Source organism: Plectropomus leopardus, chromosome 23 (assembly GCF_008729295.1).
Source record: "Plectropomus leopardus isolate mb chromosome 23, YSFRI_Pleo_2.0, whole genome shotgun sequence".
NCBI classification, from domain to species: Eukaryota; Metazoa; Chordata; class Actinopteri; order Perciformes; family Serranidae; genus Plectropomus; species Plectropomus leopardus.
Genome location: NC_056485.1, coordinates 14,981,010 through 14,993,411, shown reverse-complemented (window position 1 = coordinate 14,993,411; position 12,402 = coordinate 14,981,010). Strand labels below are relative to the sequence as shown.

General features: G+C 36.5%; 2 protein-coding genes across 2 annotated transcripts; both read right to left on the bottom strand.

Moving 5' to 3' along the window:
* Positions 1–4,560: 4,560 nt before the first annotated feature.
* LOC121962436 lies at positions 4,561–8,962 on the bottom strand. The gene is made up of 7 exons (XM_042512692.1): positions 8,745–8,962; positions 8,428–8,579; positions 7,332–7,602; positions 7,076–7,221; positions 5,529–5,760; positions 4,848–5,023; positions 4,561–4,583 (listed from the first exon to the last, which is right to left on the bottom strand). The coding sequence occupies exons 1-7, from the start codon at positions 8,960–8,962 to the stop codon at positions 4,561–4,563; spliced, it is 1,218 nt and encodes a 405-aa protein (XP_042368626.1).
* A 639-nt stretch (positions 8,963–9,601) lies between these two features.
* Positions 9,602–12,202, bottom strand: LOC121962435 (fucolectin-5-like). The gene is made up of 4 exons (XM_042512691.1): positions 12,169–12,202; positions 10,903–11,185; positions 9,876–10,027; positions 9,602–9,609 (listed from the first exon to the last, which is right to left on the bottom strand). Exons 1-4 carry the CDS (start codon positions 12,200–12,202, stop codon positions 9,602–9,604), a joined length of 477 nt encoding a protein of 158 aa, XP_042368625.1.
* Positions 12,203–12,402: the final 200 nt, after the last annotated feature.

The following is a 12,402-nucleotide window of genomic DNA, read 5'->3' as shown; positions in this document are numbered from 1 at the left end:
CTTCACATCTCTGTGTGTAATTCTTAAAGAATTTGCATTTTGTCACACACATTAACAATAAGAAATGTTTCAAAATGTAAAATTAATGTTGGTCCTGAACTGGAACTCACTCTGAGCAGCTGTGGTCATCTGAAACAAAAGGAGAATCCCTGTGAAAAAAAAGCAAAAAAAAAATAGTGTTATTTCAATATTTTAACAACCATTACAGTCAATAGTATAAAAAATAGATGCTGCTAATTTATTGTGCTTACCAAAAAAGGGCATAGCACGTTGTAGCCACACCATTTAATCTGTGAGCCAGAAGATAAAAAAATGATACTATGCAGTTTATTTTTCAGCATAAAGCGCATCATAAAATGCATATTGCATTAAAAAATATAGATATATCGGTCCCATATTGACAAATGCAAGAACATACGGTATAGTTTTAACATGGACTTACCTCTCTTGTTGATGAAACTTTCTACAGTCAACTCTGTTTGGAGGCTCAGGTTATGTGTCGGGAACAATCATGGAAATTTCTGTCATTTCATGCAAAAGTCGACCAGCAGTGAGGGGGACACGCAAGCAGATTTGTTTACTTGGGCTTCAGGTGGTTAAACAAGCTTGTTTGGTTGCCCACCTTTGTGTTTGTGTTGTCTGTCAGCAGTGTCGTTTCAAGTCTTACCAAGCTTATTCCTAAATTCTAAACTACATGATTAAACTAAAAACAACACTTTACAAGAAAAACATATTAAAGTGTTTTAGTGATTGTGCATTAGCTTCATTGATGTTAAACATTATGTTACATTTAAGCACTTACAAAAATAACATGACATGAAAAATATGAATAGATACAACAGAGTTTAGACTGTTTACATTTTGTTATTAAATCTTCAAAAAAAGTTGTGGTTACAGTTTACATTCACATCTATGAAAACATGAATGCTTCATACACCTCTTCCCCCTCAGCAGCACAGGAGATCCATACAGTCCTCTAGTTTCAAGATCAGCGTCAGCAGCTCAGTATCTGACCAACTGTCTCCCCTTCTGTTCCTGAGGTATGACATTGAGTAATGGCCAGAAAGGTATTTTATGCAGAATATTATAATGTCACAGTGAAGTTGACCTTTGACCTCTTGGACAAGCTTCAGTTGGTTGTAATTTGGAAACTCACCACTAGGTGCCACTAAATCCTGCATATTTAAAAACAAACTTTGCATCCAGTTATGTAGAATACATTCAAAAGAAGAGGTTAAAAATACTGCTTTTGTTTACAATCTCTTGTCACCTTACACTGTTTTTCTCATTTATTTCTTCCGGTGCACACTATAGTCCATGTTGTTCAACATCAGTCCAGTAAGAGTAGCGGGGCTCATGTTTCACCTCCCTCAGGTAGCAAACACCTCTTGGAAAAAAAAAGCACACACACACTGTTGTCTGAGTCCCTCCACAGGTAAACATGTAGAACAGAAGAGTGAAGGGCGGCTGTGAAGATGAAGATGAAGAGGAAGTGTGCCGGGCTCTAAAGCCAATTTTTCGTAGTGACCAAACAGGGGAATTACAATTCCCAAGTCTGACACATGATGCCCTAGGGCCCAAAAACACTTTCCCATTAACTGCAATGCCAAAACAAGTTACTGTTTTTCTCATGTCGGCCATGTTCTACAAACAGGCCAGTGTGCAGTGTGACAAACACTATTTATACAGGATTTTCCAAAAAAAGAACTAGTTACAAAGCATTTTACAGAAAGGAGAAAACACAAAAAGGTTATACACAGTAGCTCACTTGTACAAAAGGCTATGTCACAGTGGCCACAGGTTTGACTCCAGCTTGCGGTCCTTGGCTGCATGTCATCCCCTTTACGCTATTATCTATCCTGTCAAATAAAGGGAAAACACCCCAAAAGTAATCTTAAAAAAAAATAAGGTTACTTAGTGGACAAACAACATTTTTAAGCCTATAAAAAAGACAAGTAAACAAGTATTAGTAAGTCTAACTGAAACTAAGAACTTGCTAAGAAATCGCAACTTATTTCATTTGTCTTGTGCATTTATAAACTATACTTGCCAAACAGAAAAAAAAATTAAGTTTTCGACACTTTCTACATTAATATGTTAAAAAAAAAACAACTTCATCTTCTTTTTGAAAAAAGGCGAACAGATGCAAGATAGCTGCTGTATCATTAAAGTATTGCCCTGCTCAAAAATTGAATTTCAGTTTGAATTAAACATCTAATAAAGGTCTGTTGAAACATGAATACATACAAAAGGGACAACTATAAAGTGACTTCAATGAAAAGAAAATTAACTATAAATTCTTACTGTGATGTCTCAGTGTGTGAAATTTGTCTGGTCATTATCCAGCTGATCTTAAAATCACTGATGCCCTTTTTTTTCATCTCCGCCTCCAGCTGGGAAGTATACAGACAAATGAGTTAACTTAACTTTAATAAATAATGGTTTCGATACAATTCAGTGTAGCTCTTATAAACTATTCATTACTAAGGGAGTACACCTTTGCGAATGCACAAATAAAATAAATCAGTTCTTTTTCTCACCTGGCTCAAGATTTGTTGTTGGATGACTGGCTCACTCATGTCAAAGTCAGTGCTGATTCTCAAAACAGCTCTTTTCCTGAAGTCTGAAAAATAGAAAAATAGCTGCTGATGTCTTTGCCTGGCTGAATCAATGTTAAGCATGTTTCAGTCCTTTGACTACAGTTGTAGAAGCATCACAGTTGACCAGCTTTTAAAGAACAGAATGAGTTTTGCACTCACAGTAGCAGAGAAACATAGATTTGGTGTCGCAGGACCTTATGCTCCATTTTCTGGTGGAGACGTACGCACAATTCAGACCATCTCCTGAGCTGTTGTGTGGCTCATCAGACCAGTATCTGAACGAAGAGTAACTCCCATCTGACCACTTCCAGGAGTCCACAAACAGGCCAATCCAAGCCAGCGTCCCTCCCGGTACCATGCTCTGGATTTCCTGGTTCTCAGCCTCGTTCCTCACGCTGAGCAAGTCCGTGTGGTGCTTCCTGCAGTAGCGCTGAGCATCGGTCCATTTCATTGCTGTTTTCACAAGAATCTTTGTTTCTGGTGCACCGTGTCTGCCTGTGAACACAGAAATATTCATCATTAAGAGAGTCAATTGTTCCTGGCAGGAGAAAACAATGAGACATTCCTAAATAGAAATAGACGTTCATTAACAGAAAATAGTCGCTACATTAAACTCTTTACAACCAGGTCTTTGGATTATTTTGAGTAACCAGGTCATAATTTCTAGAAAAGCACATAACTGTTAATTTTTTCTTATTTTCATTAATCCATTCCATTATTTGCATTCCGAATTAGTTCAATTATATTTAAGAGAAGGGAGAATCTCTATGGCCAATATATATAACAATCTAGACTACTAAATAACACTGCAGGTTGAGGAAAAATATGCATTTTTGATTTTGGGGTGAACTGTCCCTTTAGGCTAGCCAAGATTTGTAGTTGCTATAAAACATGCAAAAACAGTTAAGTTTTTAAAGACAGTAGAGAACACCACATCAACTACTTAAACTCTGTTAACACACAAATAGTATTTTCCATAATATTACCATCAACGCATAAGAAGTAGTGAAGTAAGTCACAGTTCAGGTCTATCCATTCACCGGTGTGGTTTATGCCAGCACAATGCTGGATGCCGCTCTCATTGCTGTGTTCAGCATCACTCCAGTTCCTGAAACCAGCTTCACCATCTCCATAGTAACCCTCATCTAAAAGAGACCACCTCCAGGTTAAAACATCTTCATACAACCCAATCCAAAAGTCGGTGAAGTTATTCTCCATTTTGTCAACGACCCTGTTTATGTCCTGAGCGTTGTTGATGGTGGCCAGGTCAGTGAACTTCTCTCTGCAGTAGGTCTGGGCTTCAAACCATGTTTTAGGTTCTTCATGAATGAGAATGTACTCACGGCTACAGGAAGGGCAGTAATCTGTTGGTAGATGTAAACTCATGATTTACTTTATTTGTTAATGCATGATGTTGGTATGAAGGACTAGTACTCACCTGTTGCAAGTCTACAATGGTTTCTTTGCATATGACGTCATACATCAATGTACCCAAAAACTGCTGACACTGCACAACTGCCTATTATTTGTGCCGTTTATAGCTATACCAATTTATCAAATTGGGAAAAACCAACCATTTTAATTCCCGAAACGAGTAGGACGTAAATGAGAGATGTGAAAAAAATTCACGGATTTACAGTGGCAAATGTGGATCAAAAACCTCTGTATTAAGTCTGGAGTAGTGGAGTCACCTAATGTCAAATGTTAACATTAAAGCGAAAACATGCCTCAAGTTGGATGCAATTACAATGTGCTGTGACAACCTCATCGTGTTTTTAAGTCACAACCCAAATTTTTAGCGGCATTCACCTGACCTCTAGGAACAGCTGACCTAATAGATAGAAAATAATAGTATAATTTAAATTGTATCTAAAAATATCAAACGTTGGCTTGTGTTGCATTAGTCTTACAGCAGTGCATCCATGTACAGAGTTAACATGTAAAAGACTGTAAAAGACTGTTACAATCTAGCACCTTTACACACTGCCAAAAACGAGAAAAAAAGGCGAAAATCTGAAAATCTGTCATTTGAAATGCCAATTTGCATTCATGAAAGGAAAACACACCCTCAACATGGACTCAGCCAACACCAGCACATTTGACTTGGCAGTAAGTTTTATCAACAAGGACTGTTGTTTTAACAAGGTAATCATGTAAATGACAGTATCATCTGCAAATGAGATGACCTTCCATGTCCGGTTGGATTTTGCATTAAAAGGATTTAGTAAAATTGTATTATCTGCTTACCATGGGGCAGGGGGCTCTGAGGGAATATGTTTTCAAGATTTTCCCAAGTGCTATAGACCTCCACCTCACACAGAGGCGGTGGTTCCTCTGGATGCATCACAGTCACATAGCGACCCACAACCCCTCCGCAATCCAGAGTTACCAGAGATTGTGATCTACTGGGGATGGCCTTACAGCTGAAATAGACATAAAAAAAACAGAGAAGTTAAGCTTGGCCCTTCTTGATTTGCCTTTGAAATCGAAGTATTTATTTTTTAGATTATAAAATATCTACAGTATTATCTTCCAAAAACCCAGCAGATGACTTTAACAAAACTCCCAAAATATTGAGGTAATGTGTAACATGGTCAAACTCCAAAGTATGTACTGTAGTCTTGTAAATTCTCCCATATTTTGTTGAGCCTGTCTATCCACCCGAACCTCCTCCTTCTGCAGACTTTGTTGCTTTTCTAGACATTGGACAGAAAGTGACGATGTGTCCCGAAAATGGTCACAGAGAAAATGCAAAAAGTGCATTGTGGTTATGAGGTGAGCCGCCAGATCGGGACTTTGTTTCCACATTTAAATAGTGATTTTTGCAATGCAACTGCAGAGCTGATGCCGCAGATTTTCTTGGAGGGACAGTCTCCACTTCAAATGTGAGGGATGCATTTGTCCAACTTTGTCCTATTATACATTTACCTTTTGTTGTCCACTTGGACATCATCACTATGGTAGCAGTCCTCAAGGTAGGCAAGCTGGATCAGAGTTACATTGTATGGAACCAGTAGATCCACCGTCACCCACTGGCCGGGTTCGTCTTTAGTTTTGCTGCAGGTCTCAAACTGACGGCCATCGATAACTTTGCTGGCTTCCCCACTAGTTTTCGTTCTCAAAGAAGACTGAAAAGCTACTCCTCTCAAAGCAACATTTTCTAGCAGGGAAAAAAGGTGTAAGAAAGATACATAGTATATGTTTTGGGTTGTTTTGAGTACAGGGGTGTAAGAAAAAGCCAAAGAGGCATTGATGTGAGCTTGTAATGGAAAATAGTGGACAATAAACACAGTTTTTTTTTGGTCTATATCAAGATTTTATGTTGATGGGAAATTAGGAAAAAAAATTGCAAAAATTGAACTGAAATTGACTGACGTTTTACATCGTTGCTGGTTGGAAATAGCTTTGTGGTGTTGTTTTTTAAGTAAGAACACATAAAGCTTGTTCAATTCCAGGCTTTTGGCAACACAATCAAAGCAAGTTACATAATATTCATCTTGTTTTGCTCACCTGCATCTTGTGCATTTGTGTATCTGATTTTTTAAGAGCAACTTAACAGCAGGCTCAAAAGTTGTATTTTGCTGCCATCTGTCAGTTTAGACAGGATTTACACAGGTTACTAAAGTTCTTTAATCAAGAGATTTAAGTGGATATACATTGTTTGTGTGTGTGTTTACTAATGGTAACACACATTATTCTATCATGTTGATGATAAAAACATTGAAAAAAAATGTAACTTGTTATTTATAGCAGGCTATATTATTGCAATGTTACAATACAGGAAGCAGTCAGTGAGGAAATAATTAAAGGTAAGACTCTGAGAGCACAAGTTTAAACCACCCAATAAATTTTGCGGATTTAGAAAGAATTCAGGCTGAAATAAAATTATTTATGTTGCTTTTTACAGTGAGATTGATAAGTCTGGATTTACAGTGAACCTGGGTATAAATCAGTTGTCTCAAATTACTTATTACTTATTTGTGGTCTAAAAGTTGTTGATACCATAAGTAGAGAGATTTTGAGCTTTTCAAATGATGATTAGTAAGTGTGTACTCATAAATAATCCTCTAAACCTTACAAATGCTCTACTGGAGAAATACTAGTTTGTAAATGTGTAGAAATATTTTGTACTTGTAGAAAAAAATGTCTAAATTAAAATTCAACACTTGTGCAACCTGTCACCTGTGTTAGCCTAATTGAATTAGTTTAAAGAGGGAAAAAAACATTTTGACTAAAAGAAAATACTGCAGGCTGTCATTTTGTTGTGTCACTGATAAAATGTTGACTAAAACTATAAAGGATAAAAACAACTAAAATTTGCCTAAAACCAGTAAGGATTTTGGAATAAATACTAACACTAAAGCTAAATTAGCTGCCAAAATTAACATTGCTGCTCGGATCGCAACACTCTTAAATAGAAACCTATTTTGATTTTGGCAGGAACATTTTCATTTGTCATGGTGTGTGGAGCTTACCAAGCACAGTGCCATAAACCAGTACTTCACAAATAGTCAAAGTCTTCTTAAGTCCCGGAAGAACAACATGGACGAAGCGACCTTCCATTACTCCACACTGGTAGTCGTATTTGAGCTGTCCCTCAGAAATGGAGATGACGGCACACCTGGCAGGAGGAGGAGGTATAAGTAAGAAACAAAAGAGAAAATCAAAGTGGCTGATAAGTATATGTGCAACTACATCAAGTAAGTACTCTTTCGTTCCTGTTAATATCACCTCTGGTTGCTGGTGTCATTCCTGAGCCCGATGCGGACCTCAGCACCGTTCAGCTCCTCAGAGTTTCCGTTGCTGATGATAGACACAGCAGTTATGCGGTAGATACTTCTCAGGTCCAGTTGCCACCAGGGGTTGTCTTGCAGTGGGACGGAGGCGCATGTTTCATTTGCGTAGCTCGGCCCAGGGTGCTCATCAATGGCCATGAGTGGAGCGGCTGCTGCAGAAGCCGGTGGTGCAGACTGCATAGCTACTCCTCTCAGCGCCACGTTATCTGGCAGGAGTGTTATGAGGACAATTGTAAAACAAATAATTAAAATTAACAAGTAAAGGATTAATTTGGAAAACCACAGGGTTGGTCGTCCTTTAACATTACAGTCAAACAAGACAATGGGTCTACAGCCATGCCGGTGGCTCTTTGAGGCTGTAATGCCAATTGTAAAGCAAACCAAACTATCAGACAATTAACCAAAGTATTAGACAAATAGAAAATCTGACCTGATATTAGTACTTTATAAAAGTCCATCAGAAGAACATTTCTATCCCTATATCGAGTCTTTAGTGTGGCTAAAATCCCCCAAAAACATTTCTAGTTTTTCAACAAATCTAATTTTAAAGTAAGGATGACATAAACACACTATGATTGATCTAATTATCTTAAATTGATTAAAACGTCTACAGATATAGCATTATTTTTGATTTGCAAAATGAAACTATACACATACTATTATTTTGTAAATATGGTTTGGTAAAGATTTGAATTCTAGAAGAAAAGCTGTATACTTTCTGGATTGCAATGAATTCACAAATTTACCTTTATGTGTCCGTTAAGTGTTTTATGTTGCAGTCATTATTTCAAATGTATTACTTTTCACATACATCACTTCAGTTATTATCAGTTAGATGTAATTAATGTTGACATCTCTGAACATTTCTGATTATAATTTCTAAAACGTAAGTACTACAGGATAAATAAATACATTTATTTTAACTCAAAAGAAATGCTTAGCATTGATATTTTTCAATTTCAACTTTCTTCACACAAGAATTGCTGCATAATTTAATCAACATTAGATTTCATTGTTCAGTGTCGAGTTACCTCCTGTAATTTGGGTAGTGGCGTACACTTTGAGCTCACAAAGCTGAACTATTTTTGCTACTCCAGGGTGGAAAATGTTGACGTAGCGTCCTCTCATCTTGTTGCAATTGAAGGTCATGGTAACGCTACTGCTCACGGTTATGACGGCACACCTATGGAAAGAGGAGGGGAAATAGACAAATAATACAAGAGTAAAGGCTTATTATACCCATTAAAGATGTATAAACTTTTAAAACAGCAGCACATTTCTTCAACCAACATTTAAAGTTCAGTCTTTGCAAGTATCATTATCAGGTGAGTGCAACCCATTGCATCACCTGGGATTGTTGTTGCCATTGTTCTCCAGCGAGTCACCAATGCGGATATCAGCCCCGTCTAGCTCATAAATGCAGCAATCGACTCTTCGGATGATTTCAATGGATATGATGTCATAGACACCCCGCAGGTCCAACCTCCACCAGGGGTCCTTCTGAAAATAAGTGGAAACACAGCTCCCTTGCATATAGTTTGCATAAGGTTTGCCATCAATCGCCATGTTTGGTGTTTGCCAGTGGTCCCAAAATGAAGACTGTGCAGCCACTCCACCCAGAGCCACGTTAGCTGGAGAGTTAGCACAATAACAAATATCAATGTTAGGAAAGCAAAATACATTTTTTCAAAAACACAGAAAAGCACTTAATGATAAGCTTAAAAACATTGTAAAATTCAAGTCAGAAAATGAATTTTACAACAAAATGAAGGCATGTAACTAATTGATTATTGGTCTCAATTTTTCATCAAAACACAACAAACAAATAACAAAATGCCTCTGACTTTACATTGTGTTGTTGAATCTCACATTTATGTTTATTTATCAGTGGTGGTTCTTCAACTACACTATCTCATAGAAAAATACTGTACAGGGTGTCCTACACATTCATTAATTTGTGGCAGGCCACAACAGCTAAAACATCTGCTGCCATGAATAGATATTTGGAGCTGGACTGTTAATTAGGAGTGCTAGTGGGATGTAAACATATATTATTGTTTATTTAGAGCATACTTGGGACCGAGACAGCGCAAAAAAACATTAGGCGCATTGAAAATGAAGCTTAAATGTTCAATCTGCTGGGTGTAAAAGTTTGCTTTCACTTACAAATATCTGTAAACAGCCCATTTAATCCATTAATGTGATCTAATCAGCTGTGAATGGATCAACAGATTAAGTGACAAACTGCTGCTGAGGAAAAAAAACAAACCAAACTCACGGAAAGTTCCACCTGATGTACTCTTGTGCTGTAATGAAGGTGAATTTTGTACTCATGTTTAATATTATCGGTATTAAGCCATGCCCTATTTGTGTTTTAGATGTGTCTTGAAGCAGTTAAACGTCACAGAAACTTTTTTTTCTTTATGATTGAATGACTGATTAAATTCAACTGGCCTTAGATGCCATTGTTTAGTGTTACCTCCTGTAATGTTGCTAGCAGCATACACTTTGACCTCACAAAGCTGAAGTCTCCTGTTTGACCCAGGCAGGAGGATGATGACGTAGCGTCCTCTCATCTGGCTGCAGTGGAAGTTCATGACAGCGTTACTGGTCACAGTAATGATTGCACATCTGAAGCAGAATGAGGAGGAGAGGAAAACAGATTTTTTTTTTTTTTAAGTCTTGTTCTTCAGCTATATCATATAGCTTGTCTCAGGCTGCGAAAACCAAGATAAAACAAGATACAAAATGATAAACATGACAAAAATTAAAGATATAATCATAACATACAAATTAAAAAAAAATAGGGCTATCTTAAATTGAATTGAATACAGTTAGAAATTAAATCAACTTAAGAGGGTTTTGTTTTGGTCTTCAACAAGTTTTAACAATCTACACTTAAGTTTTAACTCTTCCAGCGGTTCACATTGGGTATAGTCTTAAAGTATCTACATGTATGTATGACAAACTTGCCCAGTAACTTGGCAATATTGAGAAAAATACAGATAGTACTGGAAGAAAAACAACATCTGTACAGGCTGTTGTCAGTCAAATAACAGAAGAGAAAAACCTTAAAACAGCATTATTTCTCCAACCAACATGACAAGTTTACAGCTACTGGCAACTTCATTGGTTTGGGAAAAACAGGACTAAATGACCCCACACCCCTTATAAAAAAAATGTGATATGGACAAAATATTGGTGTGAACATGAAGGCTGAAAACAAAATGGGAATCCAGTCTTATTTTAAGGCGAGTTTAACCCTTTGAAAAGGAAATTAGTTTGACTTCTTTCAGAAACACAGGAAGAAAAAGAAATTACCATCTACAGAAATATATATTCCTGTAATATTAAATATACTTTGGAGGACATTTTTCCATGTGTTTCTTAAAAAAGTTCAACCATCGTGCTCAGATATCAAAGTGTCTACTAGCTTGTGAAAAGTGTCTTTTAGTGAAGCACAATAAAAATTGATGTTGCCCCAAAGTGTTAACTCATTACATCACCTGGGATTGTTGGTGCCATTGTTCTCCAGCGAGTCACCGATGCGAATTTCAGCCCCATTTAACTCAGAAGCGCAGCAATCTGTTCTGCGGATGATTACAATAGTTGAGATGTCATAAGGCTCCAGCATGTCCACTCTCCACCAGGGATCGTCCTCAATCAGGGTGGACGTGCAGCTCTTATACCCATAGAAAAAAAAAAAAAAAACATCAATCACCAAGCTCGGTAGATACAACGGGTTCCACAATGAAGACTGTGCAGCTACTCCACTTAGAGCCACGTTAGCTGCAGAGTTAGCACAGTGACACAGATTCAATTAAGTATGTTTGCACTGTAATGCATGTAAAACAATTACACAGGAAAGCGTTTTAGTGGTAAAATTTAACAGTGCATTTTTTTTAAACCTTTGAAACTTGCAGCAACATCACTTTTTAATTTCTCTCCAAAAATGAGATGGAAAGGCAATGAGCAACTTGGTAAGAAATGTCACACAAAATTGCAGGAAATTAGTAGATTTAGCGAATTATTTTTAAAAAGCTAGCAAAAAATATAGAAAATAAGACAAAAAAGGCTGGGGAAAAAACTATAGTCAGAATTATCATATTCGTATATATTTAAATTTATTTTTGAAAATCGTATAATTTTTAAGTATTTCCCTCTTGGCGATTCATTTTTCTGTAATTTCATTTGTCTTTGAGCACCATAATTCAAGTGCCATCTGGGTCCATTATATTGGAGATACAACTGATATCTCTAACACTCACAACTCACACCAAAACAATCTAGACTGATAAACAGCACCACGAGAAAAAATATATAGTTTTTGGGCGTAACGGTCCCTTTAAGTTGTATTTTTACATTGTTGCATCTTCATATTTCTTTAACCTCTACTTTTTAATAATGAATATTTTTTTACCTGCCTGGTGAGAAATCCTCAAACTGAGAAATATAGACCCTGCAAATACAGTTGAACATTGAAATCAAACTCATTTATACACAATTAACATGCATCTTACAGTTTCATAGTAGGTTAGCTGGAAGCTTAAATATATATATATTTTTTAAATTTTATAAATAATACATATTTTATACCAAAATGTAATATACTAATTTACAAATTTAGGAAAATAACAGAAATTAAAATATATTCAAGATCACAATTTAATCTGTAAATTACAATAAATTAACTTTTTTTTTTTTTTAATATTGGACCTTGCACAGAGCACTCCCACTTACTTAAATGTGTAGTATAATATTACATGACTTACCCCAAGTAAAAATTATTTTCCAACTCCGCTCCATGATCTATGAAAGGTTTAATTTAATTTATAGTGTAACACAGACAATGTTTTAAAACCTAAATTATCTTAACTACAAAACATTTGTTTATGATGTCCAGACTTTTGTTCATGAAAATTGCAGACATCCTCTGTTCCCAATCCTTCCTGTGACATCCATTTGAATTAGACAACATACAAATAAATGCAAACCACATTTACATG

Coding starts and splice junctions, on each gene's coding strand:
- LOC121962436 (XM_042512692.1), bottom strand. CDS start 8,962: ATGGCGATTGATGGCAAACCTTATGCAAACTATATGCAAGGGAGCTGT. Junction 5,024..5,528: donor GTCCAAGTGGACAACAAAAG/GTAAATGTATAA, acceptor TGTCTATTTCAG/CTGTAAGGCCATCCCCAGTA. Junction 4,584..4,847: donor TCAGAGCCCCCTGCCCCATG/GTAAGCAGATAA, acceptor CGTTTTTGGCAG/TGTGTAAAGGTGCTAGATTG.
- LOC121962435 (XM_042512691.1), bottom strand. CDS start 12,202: ATGGAGCGGAGTTGGAAAATAATTTTTACTTGGG. Junction 11,186..12,168: donor GAAAATAATTTTTACTTGGG/GTAAGTCATGTA, acceptor CTAACTCTGCAG/CTAACGTGGCTCTAAGTGGA. Junction 10,028..10,902: donor AATGGCACCAACAATCCCAG/GTGATGTAATGA, acceptor ATTCTGCTTCAG/ATGTGCAATCATTACTGTGA.